This window comes from Cupressus sempervirens, chromosome 10, assembly GCF_028749045.1.
Source record: "Cupressus sempervirens isolate cs-2001-9-10 chromosome 10, ASM2874904v1, whole genome shotgun sequence".
NCBI lineage: Eukaryota > Viridiplantae > Streptophyta > Pinopsida > Cupressales > Cupressaceae > Cupressus > Cupressus sempervirens.
Genome location: NC_143127.1, coordinates 18,680,478 through 18,697,939, shown reverse-complemented (window position 1 = coordinate 18,697,939; position 17,462 = coordinate 18,680,478). Strand labels below are relative to the sequence as shown.

At 40.8% G+C, this 17,462-nt stretch overlaps 1 protein-coding gene across 1 annotated transcript in view; it reads left to right on the top strand.

Annotated features, from left to right (window-relative positions):
• The window catches only part of LOC149532355 (methionine aminopeptidase 1A-like), a 270,451-nt gene extending 254,144 nt beyond the window's left edge, over positions 1 to 16,307 (top strand). Inside the window, exon 18 of the mRNA XM_089807592.1 lies at positions 15,573 to 16,307. Coding sequence (XP_089663718.1) covers positions 15,573 to 15,641 — 69 coding nt within the window. The 3' untranslated portion in view covers positions 15,642 to 16,307. The remainder of the gene's footprint in view (positions 1 to 15,572) is intronic.
• Positions 16,308 to 17,462: the final 1,155 nt, after the last annotated feature.

Here is a 17,462-nt window from a genome sequence, read left to right as displayed (position 1 = left end):
TCCAACTCTTCTCAACTGGTCAGACTCCCACGACTGATATCCGCAACGACCGGGGGTCCAGGGGCGGGGTTGAGGGGCAGCGCCCCTCGCCGCCAAGTTCAAATTAGCAACTCCGAAACCCACACAAAAATGCACGGAACACACTATTTCTGTAATTTTTTGCTGATTCTACACTCTTTCTGGCAATCGCTGATGCTTCCCCTTTCCTATGGCATCATCTGATACTCATTCTGAGCATTCTTGATTTGTCGACTTTTTTTTTAATTTTTTTAGAAAACCTCCTGTCACTCTTCTGTGCTACCAGTGTACAGCTACATCATACATCCTGCCACCGTATTGACTCCTTCCTTATGCAATATCCTATAACGTCCTCCAAAGTCTGAATACAATAACAGGTAGAAGTCGTATGCCATATTTATCATTTATGCAAAACCTGTACACCATATTATACTGAAAACCCGTACAGTGGATAATTCTTTCAAACACGTGTATGGTGAATTGCAACCCTTGAAATTATTTTAACATTCTGTACACGCAAGAGGAGATTGAAAATCCATACTCTGAAGAAGTTAGAAGGAAAATCAAATAACAAAGCCATACCACCAGAAGATCACAAATCCGTACAACAATTTTTCCTCCCTGAATCCGTATGGCAGGAATGATGGAAATCCGTACAGTGCATCATTGTTATAAAATCCGTACATCATACATTAAAACCCGTACTATTCAAAGCTCAAAAATCTGTACATTGTCTTCACTTTAGCTCCTTTCAAAACCCGTACACTGCCCACTCAAAAAAATCCGTATGCTGTTAAATCATTGGAAATCTGTACACTTTATGCACAATCCGTACGACAACTATAAAAATAACCGTACGGAAACTGTTTTGAAAATCCGTACGGTATTTGCCCACTAAAAAATTGTACGGTAGCATTTAAAAACCGTACACTTGCTTTCTTATAATAAAATCCGTACGGTGAACCAATAAATTCCGTACACAGCCTCCAAAAATCGTACAGTGAGCGGGTTAAGAATCCATACAGTGCCTTTTTTCTTTTTTTTTTTTAAATTTTTTTAAAAAATTTTCTTTTTTAATTTTTAAAATCTAACTTCTGGAACAATTATGTACAATATTTACATATATACAGTACTTACAGTCTTCTCTTAGTTGTTCGTCCACGGGGGTGCGTTACTTCTTCCATGGTGGGCATTCAACTTTGACCGATTCACTGCGTCGGCCACTTCCTTTTCGTCTACTGTCCATAACTTCATCACTCCATTATCACCAACTTCCCGTAGCTTGTACGGCCCGACCCATTTAATTTTGAACTTGCCTGGTTTGATCTCATTCCGGTCGTCGTACTTCAACACCCACTGTCTGAGTTGAAACCTGCTACGCTTGTTCTGTGTCATCTCCATACTGCTTCGTTTGTACGGCCCAACCCATTTAATTTTGAACTTGCCTGGTTTGATCTCATTCCGGTCGTCGTACTTCAACACCCACTGTCCGAGTTGAAACCTGCTACGCTTGTTCTATGTCATCTCCATACTGCCCCATTTGTTCACGAAGCTTGCTACCATGGACTCCGTCAGCTGCCCCTTCTGTCCGTCAATAACACATTCACTCTGTACTGCTACAACTTTTATTGAACCCTTCCTCTTTGTTGCCTATGCAGACCGTATTGTGTGTCTTCCTTGCTGCCGGTACCTTTCTGCTATATCTGTGGTTCGACGTAATACTTTCTTCCTGCGCAGTCGTACAATAGAATCTTTCCTTCTTTTGGGTTCGTACTGTATGTTCTGTCCTTCAGCTTCAGTCATACCCACGTTTCCTTCTTCGGCTTCTCTGTATTGCTTCGAACATTCATTTTCTCCTTCGGCTTCTCCATGTTCCTTCAGACATTCATTTCTTCCGTCAATTTCTTTGTGTTCCTTCAGACATTCATTTCCTTCTTCTTTCTTACCTTCGTTGATCCTTAGCATATTACAACTTGGAAAGAGCTCGTAATCCTCTATTTGCCAGTGGTAAAGACCATTTACTGAATCCAGATCGTCATCTTCTTCCAATCGTAGGACTCCCTCCTGATTGGGTTCCATAGTCTGCCTCCTCTCATCGTCTTCTCCTTCAGAATCCGACGATAGAGCTTCTTCTCCAACCATCTGAGTGTGTAGATCGATGACATACTTCCGGCCGTTGCTTTCAAGTGATAAAGTATTTTTCTTCCAATCGTGCTTTGCCTTGGCTTGTATCAGCCACCCCCGGCCCAGAATGGCATCATATCCTCTCCGCTTCAGTGGGATCATGACGAAATCCAACAGGAATGGTTGTGTTCCAATCGTCACTGGTTGTGCTGTCAGGACTCCTAATGGCTTGATTCCATGTTGATCGGCCGTTAGCAACTGGAATGTAGGCGGCCATAAAGTCGGTTGTCCCAACCTTTTCCAGGTGTCTTCAGGCAACACATTGACACCGGACCCTTCGTCCACAATCGTTTCTGTCAATACAGTCCCGAGAATTCCCATTTTGACGACTGCCGGATGGCGTCCGGATGAGAGGGCTAATAGCATCGGATCTTCTGCACTTGCGCCACTTTCCTTCTCCTTTTTGTCTGTTGTACTTGCTCCACTTTCCTGCTCCCTTCCATGTTCTCCTACGGGAACAATGTTTGTGAGTGTTGATCGAAGTTGAGGCATAGTGAGCAACAGATCATTTATCCTGATGGGTATCTCGGCTTGCAATATTTGCGGTACAATGTTCTGTTCTGCGCAGTTCCGTACGGAGGTACTCGATGTGTCCTTCAGGTGTGTCGTTCCTACCTGCATTGCTCTCTGGATCTCTGCTCGTGCTTCCTCCAGTCTCTTCTTTTCTTCCGCTGGGTTGGGGTACACTTTCGCTTGCTGCCGTGTGATTGCCAGAACTTCTTCCTCGTCCGTCCCGACAGTAATCAAGTTTACTCCGGACTTCGGACACTTAGCATCGTCATGATTGCCGGGTCCACACCATCGGCATAGCAACTTCGGTGTGTTCGCCGTTGTGCACTCTCGAGCAAAGTGACCCCACAGATTGCATGCGCGGCATTGAACAATTGGCCAACCATTGGCATCATATTGAATTCGACTCCTTCCACCATTATTGTTGTTGCCGCTATTGTTGTTGTTGTTCTGACCGCGCCAATTATTTCTATATCCACCTAATGTGGCACCTTCCGTACTAGTGTGCCCGTTCCCTCCGGACGGCAATGCCTCCTGTGTCAGGAACACTTGCTGCGGTGTTCTTGTTTTCAAATTGAAAGGGCATTCTTTTACCAAGTGTCCCATAATCTAGCAAATCTCACAAAATTGATCTTTCGGGCAGGATCCCTTCGTATGGCCTTCTTTCTTGCACTCCGTGCACCATAGGTCGTTGCCTTTAGTCTCCTTATTCATGTTCTTGAACTCCCTCATCATCCGAAGTATGTCCTTCTGAAGAGCACAGACTTTCTTGCTGCTGCCTTCATCGTCGCTGCTATCTTCTCCTGAAGGCTCATCGTTGTCTGAATCGGATGAGCTGGTCTTCTTCTTCTTTGTCTTCTGTTCACTTTCGAGGTTCAATGCCCAATTGTATGCTTCAGTATATGTCGATGGTGGCACGATCTTTATCTTTTTCCGCAACTTCGGGTGAAGGCCTTCAATGAACCATCTTTTCTAGAGCCCATCTGCTGGCTTATTCTCCATTTTACTGATTAAGTCCTTCAACCTCCTGACAAAGACTCGTACTGTTTCATTCTTCTTTTGTTTGGTATTGAATATCTCCGCTACAATTTCATTATCGTCATGCAGAAGTTGAAATTCTGCGATGAACTCCTTCTTAATGTTATCCCAATTGTTTAACTTTTGTGGATCAGTATCAGTAAACCAATCAATCGCAACACCCCGTAGGGTAGCGGGAAATTGTTGGATCCATTCGTTTGTATCTGCTATGCCATTTGCCCTCCAGATCGTTTCACATGTTTTACAATGTCGAATGGGATCAGCTGCTTCATCACCATCAAATTTAGAACTTTTCTTTCGGACCTGCCATTATCATTGTATGTTGAGGGTTTTGTTGTGTACCTACGCTTTTTTGCACTCCCGCGCTATTTTGAGCACCCGTGCTGTTCCGAGCTCCTGCGTTGTTCTGCACACCCACGCTGTTCTGCACACTCGCGCTATTTCCAACACCCGCATTGTTCTGAACACCTGCGCTGTTCTGAACACCTGCGTTGTTCTGCACACCCGCGCTGTTTCCAACACTTGCACTGTTCTGGACACCCGCGCTGTTCTGCACACCCACGCTGTTTTCTACACCTGCACTGTTTTCGGCTTCTGTGCTCTTTTCAACACCCATGCTATTTTCGACTTCTGCGCTGTTTTCAACACCCGCGCTGTTTTCACGCTGTTTGGTGAAGAGGTTTCGTCAACCGAAGTTGTTTGTTCCGAAAGTATATCTCGAACGAAGAGGTCACTCCACGCTCATGCTCCCTCGGCACTCCGAGCCGTGCGAGTCGATCTCCTTCCGTCAGGATTCTCTTCCCATGGCGTATGCAAGTTCAGAAACTCCTCCCTCACTTCTTCCACCAAATCAAGCTGTTTTCGAGTCTCCAACAATCCTTCCGCACTCCTTTTTCCGTCGGCAATCTTCTGGAATCTCCTTCGGTGCTCTGTCTGCTGAGGCAGAATTAAATTTTTCTGCACGACGCGTATGTCATCTTTTTCCTTCAGCTTATTCTTATCTTTGTTCAACTGATTCAGCATTTAATTCATATCCGCTTGGCTGCGTACCAAGTCCATCGGGCAACGGCGCCAAATGTTTACCACATAGGTTAATTAAGAATTGCACAAAGATAATGAACACGAACTCGAATAGTAGAACTCTTATTATTATTCGCATATGCCAAACAGTACATTATGCTTGAATGATATGATCTGATGAATACAATGCTTCCCGAAGGGGTTATAAATACTTTCTGAAGAACTTTCCCGAAGGAGTCCGTCGGCCACATACAACATGTCGCTACATAACAAAAACCTTTCCGAAGGGACCCATCGGCTGATACACAATTTCCTTTCCGAAGGGACCCGTCAGCTGATACACAATTTCCTTTCCGAAGGGATCCGTCGGCTGATACACAATTTATACCGACAACAGATGGTTATCTGGATTCTCCTGCCACCACTTCCGGCATTCTACACCATTTAACCCTTCGAATGTGATACTCTGTACTGTAGGAATGTCTCCCAACTGCTTCGGTTGCTTAGCTTTCTTCTTACTTGCACCTACACTAGTTCCTGCACCAGTCCCTGTATAGGTTCCTCCTGCTACACGAATTCCAGAAGGTAGTGTCTTCGTGTTCTTGTTCATGGCAGTGTCCTCGTCCAGTTTCCTCTTCCAAGCTCTCTTTCCAGCTGATCGCATAACTGTCAGGCTTTTGTTGTTTTGTGAATCAATCTCAAACGGTTAAGGAAGTTACTACTTCCATACAGTTTTCCACACTTTCCTCTCGTCTTGACTTCTATACTGTACGGCTTTTTCAAACTATGTGGAACGGCTTCTATGGTACGACTTATTGAATTCCGCTTCGGAGGTGATGATACAGCTTAGCTTTTAATTCCTTCTGATTATTACGTCTTCCTTAATTCCTCCTGCTTAGTACGGCTTCCTTGCTTTAACTCCTCCTACGTACGGCTTTCTTATTCCGAGCTAAGGCAAGCTCCTTTCATTGTACGGCTCTTAATTTGTAGGTTCTTTTTACCTCCTTGACAATGCTTCTCAACCCCTATGATGTCCACCCTTCTGTATTTTTATTTGCTTCAAATCCTTCCCCACATACAGTCTTTACTTTCAATATTTATTTAATTTTCTCCAGTCGTCCGTACGGTTGCTTTTTCTGAGATGGTTCATAGCCATACGCCATACTACCCACTTCCTCTTTAATATTTCAGCTTTCTGCGGCCTTATGGTCCTTATGATCTCTTCCTGACTTTCTCCTTCTGTTAAAAATTCTAACTTTGGCAATTTCTTAACACTGTATAGCCTATTGTTCATGTGCCAATAATGTTTTCCCACCGTACGGTTTGCAGCTAGGTGTACGGTTTCTTATTTCGTTGGTATGAAGTCTTTGACCGCATGGTCTCAATTCCTGGTTTGTATTCTTCTTATGGCCATACGGTTTAAATATGTTCCTCCTCTATTCTCCTCTTGACTGTACGGCTTTACTTTCAATGTTTTTTTCTTAAGTCCGTACGGAATTTGGCTCTTTTTTTCTTCTTGCAATACTCAATAGCCGTATGGACTTTCTTATTTTCATGTGCCAAGTGTCGTTCGGTGTTTCTACTTCTCATTATTTGCAATTTTTTTTTTTTTAAGGCTGTACGCCATCATTTTTATAGTTCACCTTTTTCTTTATTTTATTACTTTGCTCACTTTCTCTTCACACTTCTCCGTACAGCTGTACGGCTTCCATTAACCAAATCAATCGTACGGTTATCTTTCTTCCTCCCCGTAGCCATACGGCTTTCGATTGTTTCTACTCTCTAGTTGTACGGTCTTTTCTTATTCTTCCAATATGATTAGTTTTATATGTTATGCCTTTCCTTCAAGGCCATACAACATCACTTATACACTTCTCTAGGCCGTACGGCATTACTTATACAGTTCTCTGCTTTATTACTTATCTTAATACTTCTCTTTTGTGTTTTATATACTTTTTATCACATTTTCTCTGATTTTCAAACTGTCTTTTCTTAATATTTTTAATTTACTACTTCACACTTTAAAACTATGTTCAAATATTATACATTATTTACATATATACATTATTCGCAGTCATTTTTCTTCCTCAACTGGTTGTCGGCGGGGGATTATTCCTTTCATGGTAGATCTTTAACTTTGACCCATTTACTACATCTGGTATTTCTTTTCCATCCAATGTCCATAGTTTAATTGCACCATTATATCCAACTTCCCATATCTTGTACGGTCCGATCCATTTAACTTTGAACTTCCCAGGCCCGATTTCATTTCACCCATTATACTTTAGTACTAACCAAAGTTACGAGAATCGGAATTGGCATGGCCGAATCGAATCATGAATTGGTGATGAATCGACAAATTTGGAAAAACCCTTTAAATGTAGAGATTTTAACAATTTAAGACTTATTTCATGCACTCGTTATTGAATATAACTTAAACACACTATAACATCATCAAATAGAAGTTAAAACTTAACATACATAAACATGGAAGTTTGTGTTTACCGCATGGAGTAAAGAGTTTTTATAAGACAGCTGCCTTAGTTATTATAAGACAGCTTCACATCCAACACCTACTCCAAGTGCTTCAAAGTGTATCACCCCTCTCAAAAGGCTTGCTCTGTTGTTCTCTCGACCACAGACACTCCATGCCTATAGCAGCTTCAGTTCTCATCAACTGGTCAGACTTCCCACGATTGATAACTGTAGTGACTAGGGGTCTAGGGGGCAACGCCCCTAGCAGGGTCGAGGGGCAGGGCCTCCGCGGGGTCCCCCAGGCGCGCTCCCTGTTGCGATACAAGGTGGGGTCTGTCCTCGCCTCCAAGACCAAATTAGCACTCTGAAACCCACACAAAACTGCATGGAACACAGTATTTTTGTGATTTTCTTCTGATTCCACACTCTTTCTAGGAACCACTAATGTTTTACTACCTGATTATGTCTTTCCCTTCCCTTGGGCATCGTTTGTTATGCATTCTAAACATTTTTTATTTGTCGTTTTTTATTTATTTTAAAACCTATGGTTCTTTACTCTTCTTCTCTCTCACTTTTCCTCTCTTCTACTCATGCTTAACAATTAGAAGGCCCTTTAGGGTTATAACAAAGAGGAAAGGTAAAAAAGAAAGCGAAAAAAATAATTGATTTTATTATTATTTCCAACTAAACATGTTTGCTGCCACCAGCCGATTCACGTGGCCGATTTTGGCGATTTTTGGAGTGAATCACCGATACTAGCGATTCAGGCGATTCTCGCCAATCATGATTTACAACACCAAAAAAATCGGGGTGCATGAATCTGATCGCCGAATCAGCGATTCATGCGATTTCAACGCAATTCTCGGAACTATGGTACTAATTGACCAGGTTTAAAGTTGTTTAATTTTAAGTGTTTGTCGTGCCATGCCTTCCTCTTGTTCTGTGTTACTTCGATGGCCCACTGCGCCTACAATCGTTTCTTATCAAGTTTGTTCAAATTGTACAGTCTCTCCCATAAGCTCTCCATGTCACCCAATTTGTTCTCGAGTGCTATCCTTAAACTCGGTACCATGAACTCTGTTGGTACCATTGCCTCCACCCGTACATCAGTTGGAACAGGGTATGCCTTATAGTCACTTTGTATGAAGTACGGTATGCCCATTGAGCAAATGGTAACTTTTCTTCCCAGTCCTCTCCCTCAACAGCACAGGATTTATAAATTACTCCAACCAAGATTTTGTTAATTGCTTCGACTTGTCCGTTAGCCCTTGGATAGTACGGGCTCGACAATGAGTGGTAAATCTTGAACTCCGTAGTGAGCACTCTGATAACATGCTTGACAAAGTGTCCTCCCCGATCACTTGTCAACTGGAGGGGGATCTCGTACTTTGTAATAATTTACTCATACAAAACTCTTGTTGTGCTTACTACTGAATTGTCTAGTAATGCCCGTGCCTCCACCCATTTAGTCAAGTACTTCGTTGCTACCACAATATATCGGCACCTTGTTTTACTCACCTTCAGTGGTCCAATGAAATCTAGTCCCTATCTCTCAAAAAGTTCCTACGCGTGCGAGGGGTTCAGAGGCATAAAATCTCTCTTCAATGGTTTCCCAACCTGCTGGCATGTATCGCATGCAACGACCCACTCCCTGGCATCGTTGTATACGGTCGGCCATCATAGACCTGCCAGAAGTATCTTCCATGCAGTAGTATCCAGCCCCATGTGTCCTACCGGGCCTTCGTATGCTTCCTTTAGTACTTTCAAAATTTCTTCTTCGAGAACACACCGCCTCAAAATCTGATCCGGTCCCATCTTATACAATAGTCCATTGATTAACTAGAACGTTTTGCTCTTCAATACCAGTTTTCGTCTTTCATTTGGTGGCATGTCACTTGGAAACTACCCTGTCAATAAGTATTCTCCTATCCATGTGTACCAAGCTGGTACTACTGTAACGTGAAATAGCTGCACATATGGAAAATCATCATTAACCCCCTCAAGTGGCTTCCTCGATTTTATTCTCGACAAGTGATCTGCACTCACATGACTCTTTCTTGGCCGTACCACAATCTTAAATGTGAACTCCTGTAATAACAACCATCAACTTATTCTTCCTTAAATAATTGGCTTATTCACCAAGTATAGCAGCGCCTAATGATCTACATAGAATACAAAGGGAGTGGCCAACAAGTAATGTCAACTTCTGTACTGCATATACCATTCCCAACGCCTCTCACTCTATAGTACTATAATTTTCCTCTGCCTTCGACAAAAATCTACTTGCAAAGTATACTGGATGGTCCAACCCGTGCTAACCACTCTGCACCAGTGTTGCTCCGATGGGATAATTTGATGCATCTACATGGACATGAAATTCTTTATCCCAATTCGGATAGGCCAAAATCGGAGCCGTAGCCAACCTTGTCTTCAGTTCCTCAAAAGCTTCATTCTGTTCAGCCTCCCATCTATATGATTCACCCTTGCAGGTGAGTTTGTCCAGTGGATAAGAAATTTTTGCAAATTTTTTTATAAATCTCCAATAATACCCGATGTGCCCTAAAAATGACTTCACTTCTGACACATCCGTCGAGGGTGACATCTCCAAGATCACGCAGGCGTTGTTCGGATCCGTCTGCAATCCTTCTTTACAAACTATGTGTCCAAGCAGCTTTCCCTGTGGCACCATAAATCTACACTTCTTTGGATTCAACGCCAATCTTGCTCGTCTGCACCTCTCCATACATTCTCCTAACGCCATTATGTGTTTGTCCTCTATGCTTAAAATTGACCAATCATCTAGGAATGCCTTAAAATTTCCAACTGACATTTTATCAAATATGTATAAGATAATCCTTTGGAACGTCGCCGAGGCATTACACAATCCGAACGGCATCCTATTGTATACATATACTCCATCCTCCACAATGAATGCCATTTTTCACTTATCTTCCTCTGCAATGGATATCTGATTATACCCCGAGAATCCGTCCATGAATGAATAAATTTCATGCCCCACTACTTCCTCCAAAATGCTATTTGTAAAGGGTATTGGAAACGGGTCTTTAATTGTTACGGTGTTCAAACATCGGAAGTCCACACATATTCTTATCTGTGCCATGTCCTTTTTCAGGGATATCATGATCGGCGATACCCACTCGCTTGTCTATACTTTAAAAATGATTCCTGCTTCTAGCATCCTGTCAATTTCCTCTATGACCCGCACTGCATAGTTCTTATTCATCCAGTACGGCTGCTTCTGCATAGGTACCGCACCTCCGATTAATGGTATCTAATGGATACATAGCTCTGGTGGTACTTCTTTCAAGTCCTTATACGTCCAAGCAAAAACATCTTTGTACTCCATGAATATTCTGAATGCTACCACCTTCAACACTAGGTTCCAATATTTCCTACAAGAATGTTCTTCGGATTTTCTTCATCACCCAAGTTCATTGTTTTCACCGTAGGCTCTTCATACTTCATTGGTTTATCTTTATTGAACATATGGGCCGATGTTTTATCCACCTGCGCTTCTCCCTCCTTCAGTTCACTTTACTCCTTTGGAAACTCATTGCCTGTTTTTTCTTCCTCGACACTCAACATGTTGCAGCTCGGAAAGACCTCATAATCTTCCATTTGCCAGTGTAGCAATCCATTTACTGAATCTAGGTCATCATCAATTGACCCTCCTAATCTCAACACCCCTTCTTCATCCGATTCCATCCTCTTTTTCCCTTCGTCATCACTCTCGCCTTCACCTTCTGAGTCCAACGACGTTGCTTCTTCTCCTACCATTTGTGTATGTAAATCAATTATAAATCTCCTGCCTCCTTTCTCCATGGATAGGGTGTTCCGCTTCCAATCGTGCTTTACCTTTGCCTGCACTAGCCACCCTCGCCCTAGGATGGCGTCATACCCTCTTCTCTTCAATGGAACGACCAAAAAATTTAGTAAAAAGGGTTGTGTCCCGATTGTTACCGGCTATGCCATCAGAATTCCCAACGGCTTTAACTAGAAAGTAGGTGGCCATAGTGTTGGTTGTCCAAGTTTTTTCCAAACATCTTCCGGTAGCACATTCACTCCTGATCCTCCATCTACTATTGTATCCGTCAGCACAGTACCCAGAATGCCCATCTCCACCATTGTCGGGTGTCTACCTATCGTAAGTGCCAACATTGGGTCTATTGTTGCTGCCGTTGTTTCCTTACTATCCTTTGCTTCCTCTGTCACCCTCGGAGATGACGTCATATTTATAATAGCTGTACGTAACTGTGGCATCATGAGAAGAAGGTCGTTTAGTTTAATCGACACTTCCATTTGCATTATCTGTTTCACCATGCTTTTCTCTGCCAAGTTTCTTTTTGATGTTTTAGCAGTGTCCTTCATTGGTAACTTCTCTACTTTCATCTGCTTTTCTATCTCCATTCGGGCTTTTTGTAACCTTTCCTTCTCTTCTTCCACATTCAGATATTTCGCTTTCCTTGCCTGTTCCCGTGTGATTGTCAATACCTTCTCATCACACGTTTCAATACTTAATAGATTTACGCCTTGTTTTGACATTTCGAATCTTCATGCTTCCCTGGACCACACCATCTGCACAGTAGTTGTGGCGTCTCCTTCGTAGGACAGTCCCTAGCGAAGTGACCCTAAAGATTGCATGCCCGGCACTATATCATCGGCCGTCCGCTCGCATCATACTATATTCTACTCCGTCCTCTGTTATTATTATTGTTTCCACCCCTTCCACATCTATTATTATTCCGATATCCACCCGAAGTTGCATCATTTCTCATGTTATTGCTGTTATTGGATGCTTCTTGCGTTAGTAACACCTGTTGGTGTCCTTTTGCTTTCAAGTTAAATGGACACTCCTTCAGTGAATGTTCCGCTACCTGGCATATGTCACAAAACTGCTTCTTCAGGCATGAACCCTTCGTATGGCCATCCTCCTTGCAATCTGTGCACCACAGTTCTCCTTTCACTGTGTCCGGATTCTTTTTTAAATTCTTGAATTCTTTCATCATCCAAAGCATGTCTTTATGTAATGCTTTCACCTTCTTGTTCGACTCTTCATCGCTACTGCTACTCTTTGAGGACGAACCCTCTGAATAAAAAGATATATGCTTTTGCTTCTTACTCGTCTTTTGTTCACTTTCCAAATCCATGGCACAAGTATACACATTGATGTACGATGACAGTGGTACAATCTTCATTTTCTTTTTAAGAGTCGATCCTAGCCCCTCCACAAACCATCGTTTTTTCAAACCATTTGCTGGTTGACTCTCCATCTTTCCAATCAGTTCTTTCAATCATCTGGCATAAGTCCGGATTGTTTCATTCTTTCCTTGTTTAGTATTGTATATTTCTGCCACTATTTCATTATCATCTCGGAGCAATCTGAATTCTACTATAAATTCTTTTTTAACATTCTCCCATGTATTGAGTTTTTGAGGGCTGGTGTCAAAAAACCAATCTATCGCCACACCCCGCAAGGTCGCTGGAAATTGTCTCACCCAGTCATCCTCATCCATCACACCATTCGCCGTCCATATGGTTTCACACGTTTTACAATGTCTGATAGGGTCTGCTGAACCATCATCGCGAAACTTGGGTAATTTTTCTTTAAGACTTGCCATCGTTACTTTTCTTTGATTCTGAGGTACTTGTGTACCCGCGCTATTTTGAGCTCCCGCGTTGTTCTGCACTCCTGCACTGTTCTGAACTCCCGCGTTGTTCTGTACTTTCGCACTGTTCTGTACTTCCGCGTTGTTCTGTATAACAGTCTTGTTTCCAACAACCGCGTTGTCTGGTGAAAAGTCTTCAAGTGATGTTCTATTCTCCCCCTGTATTCATTCGTCCGGTGTATCAGGAACGAAGAGATCACTCCATGCTCGTGCTCCCTTGGCACTCCAAGCCGTGCGAGTTGCTTCCCTTCCGTTCGGACACTTCCCCCTCGGCGTATACAGGTTAAGGAACTCTTTCCTTGTTTCCTCCACCAAATTTAAGCATTGTTGAGTTTCCTCTAGCAATTCCTCGGCACTCCTCAACCTACTAGGCGAGTGCAATCCCTCCATCTGTGCCTCTTCACCCCTTCGGTGCCCCTCGGCAATCTGCTGAAGTCTCTGCTTGCTATGCTAAAATTAAAACTTCTTGTGTTGTACGTAGTTCATCCTTATCTTTCACCTTGTTCCTATCTTTGTTTAGCAAATTTGGCATTAATCTTCATATCATTCCTTCATTCCAGGTTCGTCGGGCAATGACGCCAAATGTTTACCGTACAGGGTAAAAGCTTAACACGTGTAACACGATTCAATGCAGAACATATACTTTATTCATATATTCACTTGCTGATTACAATCTGAATACAATGACTACAATAATCACAATGATTACAACTGATGATTCCAAAGTCTATCTTGGACGTGCACATATACCTTTCCGAAGGGGTGACTCAAGCGTCACTCGCCCGTTCAGATACTACTCTACCCGTCGGCTACTCTATACATTTTACCAACAACAAATGGTAGGTTTGATGCTCTGATACCACTATAATATCCCTAACAAGATATTTGTGTCAAATCTCATAACCAATCTCAAAAGTTTTAAACAAATAATTTCATGCAATGTATTTCAGATTTCACCAACCACCCAAATAAAAAGAAGTCTCAAAATGTTATTGTAATAAATCTCCAGCAAAAGTACATTTTCAGAAATAATATTTCATTTAAGTTCTTCAGCAAAATAACCAAGAAATCCAATCATAGTTACAAAAAATACAAGAAGATTGGATATGAAAGATACAAATCTAAAACACAATGTGAAACACTTGCGTGATGTCTCTAGCTGACAATGAGTTTTCATCTGCCGTCCAAGATTGAGGGTTTCTGTCCTCTCATCTATTCAAAGATGAAGATTTCATAAACCCTTAAAGAGAGAATGAAATTCAAATTCATAAAGCAAACTATGCTAAAATGAGCTCCTCTTCCTTCTTTTAAAGTTTAAACACAACTTGGTGACTCTTTGCTTTCCCTCTCTCTTCTGTTTCTTAATTTCTGTTTAAAAAACAATACTTCTCCCCACTAAGGAAATAAAGTGCCCATAATAATAAACTGGTGTTTAATATTGTAAACTTATTTTATATAGTCACTTTATTAATTAATCAATTAAATATTCAGGCATTAAAATCATTGATTAGATAGACTCGGATATGTATGTGTGATAGCTCGTCAAAAAGGTCTCAACAAGATGCTGCTAGTCCAACCTTGAAATGGCAAGAATAGTGAGCCTACTAACTTGTTGAAAAGAGTAAGTGTCCAGAAACCCCACTGAAACAACCCCAATTGGCCAGCAACTGAAACTGCCTAGGCTAAAAACTGAACTGATCCCAGAGAATACTTTATTAAGATAATAAAACATGCTTATATGCATTATAAAACCTACATATAACCTTTGTTTAATAATTTAAATTGAGTGTTCACATGAGAGTCAAACTTGGGCAATTTAGCAAAACTCAAACATTAATGCTTTATAGGGCAACCAGGAACGAGTTTCAGAGTCTACGAGTTTCTGGGACGTCCCCATTTCCAGGACAGATCAAATTTTGCTATTTAACACGGGGGCTGTCAATACTAGCAAGTATAGTGACTCTCAGTTTGCATAAGCGTTTAATGCTTTTTTATCATTTAATTATTGATTCAATATGATGCATTTTTTGCAACTTTATGAAATGGATTCTAATTGCAGTCTCACCACAAAGGATTATGGCATATGCTAGTAGAATCTGTTATATGATGTAGGTCATATTTATACACTTATAGGACGTCAGGGTAATATGTTAGTAATTTGAACTTACGGCTTTTGCATGAGATATGCAAACCAGTTCTCTACAAGTAGCAAGCAATTAGGTAGGATTTAGCCTGATCTTTATCTTTAACTTACGGAGCATCATAACAATATGTTCATTATCTTGATTAATGTTTTACTTACAAGAGTTGCAAACTATTTCTGTGTAGCTGGTGAACATCTCATTAGGATTTTACCTAAAACATGTAGGTATGGTTCATGTGTATAAAATCAAATAGCTGCTCTCAAAATTATTTAGGGCTGAGGCAGGCATCTTTGCAAGTTGATATATACATCTCTGAAATTTCCTTCTGCCAAGGCATTTAACCTTCAAAGTCGGATACATTTATATTTAGGATGGCTGGGGTTTGCACGATATTCATATTATATTCATCCATGATTGAGCATTTAATCATTTTTTCTTGGAAATATGTGGAATTATAAAAGGGATATATATCTGATGTGTGTTTGTTTAAATGCAGGTAACAGAGACAGGAGTAGAAGTACTGACAGCACGCTTACCCAGTTCTCCAAATGTCTTCCCCTGGTAGATTTCATATACGATTGTTCAACTGCCTGATGTCTGAAAAGTGAAGCTGCACAGTAGCAATGGTGAGCAGCTGCTACTTTGCACATATTTATTCACCGAGTGTAAGTCATCCAGACATTGGCAGTCAATATGCAAATCTAAGACTGTTCTTCTAGATTGCAGAGTACAGCTGTTCTCAAGAAAGCATCTAAGCATGACTGGCCTGTTTGAAATAAGAGAAATCTGTCATATTTTTCTCTTTCTATTTGTCAAAGTCTCCCAATCGTCATAAAATTCATTAGGACTCTTAACTCATTTGACAAACTTGTACATGCCTGGACGGAATTGTTTCCGCTACTTCTAGGGTACATCTGAATTTGTTTTAGCAGCAAAGAAAACCTCAAACCTGTCGTTCTCTTTGAGCACTTCATTTTACCTATGAAGATCAAATTTCCTTGAAATCAAAAGCTTTTTGTTCTAATTTAAAAATATTATTGTCTAAGCCACAAATAATTCATGATGTTAGTAAGAACTGCACTTCGGGTTCAACTGCTTGATTAATTGTTCAAAACAGTAAACTATGTGTCAGGCCAAAGGAGAAAACAATGATAAAAGGTGTAATCGATGAAATGGAAGAGAACAATTAAAATGGAGGTTACATATATATGATGATGAATTTTCTAGCAAATGCCATTTTAAACTGTCAGATCTTCCTTTTTGTCACCTTTTGTTCTTGCAATGTATATGGAAATTGTGTAGTGTTGGAGTGCGTTATTCTTACCAGTGGAGAACCGTGAATATGAATCTCATGGAACGTTGATCCATTTATAAAGTCAATTTCACAGAGGCTGTGCAACTTACATGCAAATGATATTCCATGATAATGGAATGTTATGAAATTAGGCTTTGGAAGGCCATTCTTTTCAGCTGCAAAGATTTAAATTCATATTGGCAAAATTTTATTCTATGGCAAAAGGAATATCACAAAATTAGTTGTTGGAAGACCATGTATATAAATTAATGTACCAAATGAGTCTGGCCTACAGTTTGATGAATTCTTGTTGGATTTGGTAGAACTTTGGTGTAGATTGTAAGCACCCTTACAGTGATTTATCAAACTCTTAATTTCTAGCTACTTTTATATCTCCCACCTTCAACCTAAACCTGACACGTGGGAAGCTCTCTAGTTGATTCTCTTTGTAGACCTGGTCTTTGTTTTGCTTGTTTTGCTTGAGGTTCCTGTCTGGCACTCAAATATTTTAAATGACTAATAGTAGTTGTAGTCCCAAATTGTTGATTGTACCATTTTGTACATGTGAGTATAGTGGTACAATAGTACTATGATATACTTAAGAGGTACTCAATCTTGTAAGTTTAAACATTAGAACTAGCAAAACTGTTAACATTTATTTTATTTTTTCTACGAACTACTTGTCTGAGTTGTAAATCAGCAAGGTCATAAATAGGAAACGTCGTCTCTAGTTAAAACATATAACAAATGCATCCTAGGGAGGGTTGACAATTGATGGCAAGAACAATAACATTACAACTTAACCATCACAACATGCCAATATCAGCTGATGGACACATTTATTCAAAATGATTAAAACTAGAATCTTGAATACTAGTTAGACATGATCGCATGTTTGGTTGTAGTGATTGGGGTTGAATATAATGAGTATTGCAAATTGCTCCTTATTTTACTGTCAAAAGAGATTATTAATTATGAGGTAAGGATTGAAAATTGACTATGATTTTATTAATCATGTATAGGAACATGCTATGTGGTTTTGTTATGTTTCAATTCTTCTTGATCCATGACTAATCTAACAAGTTATTCTAT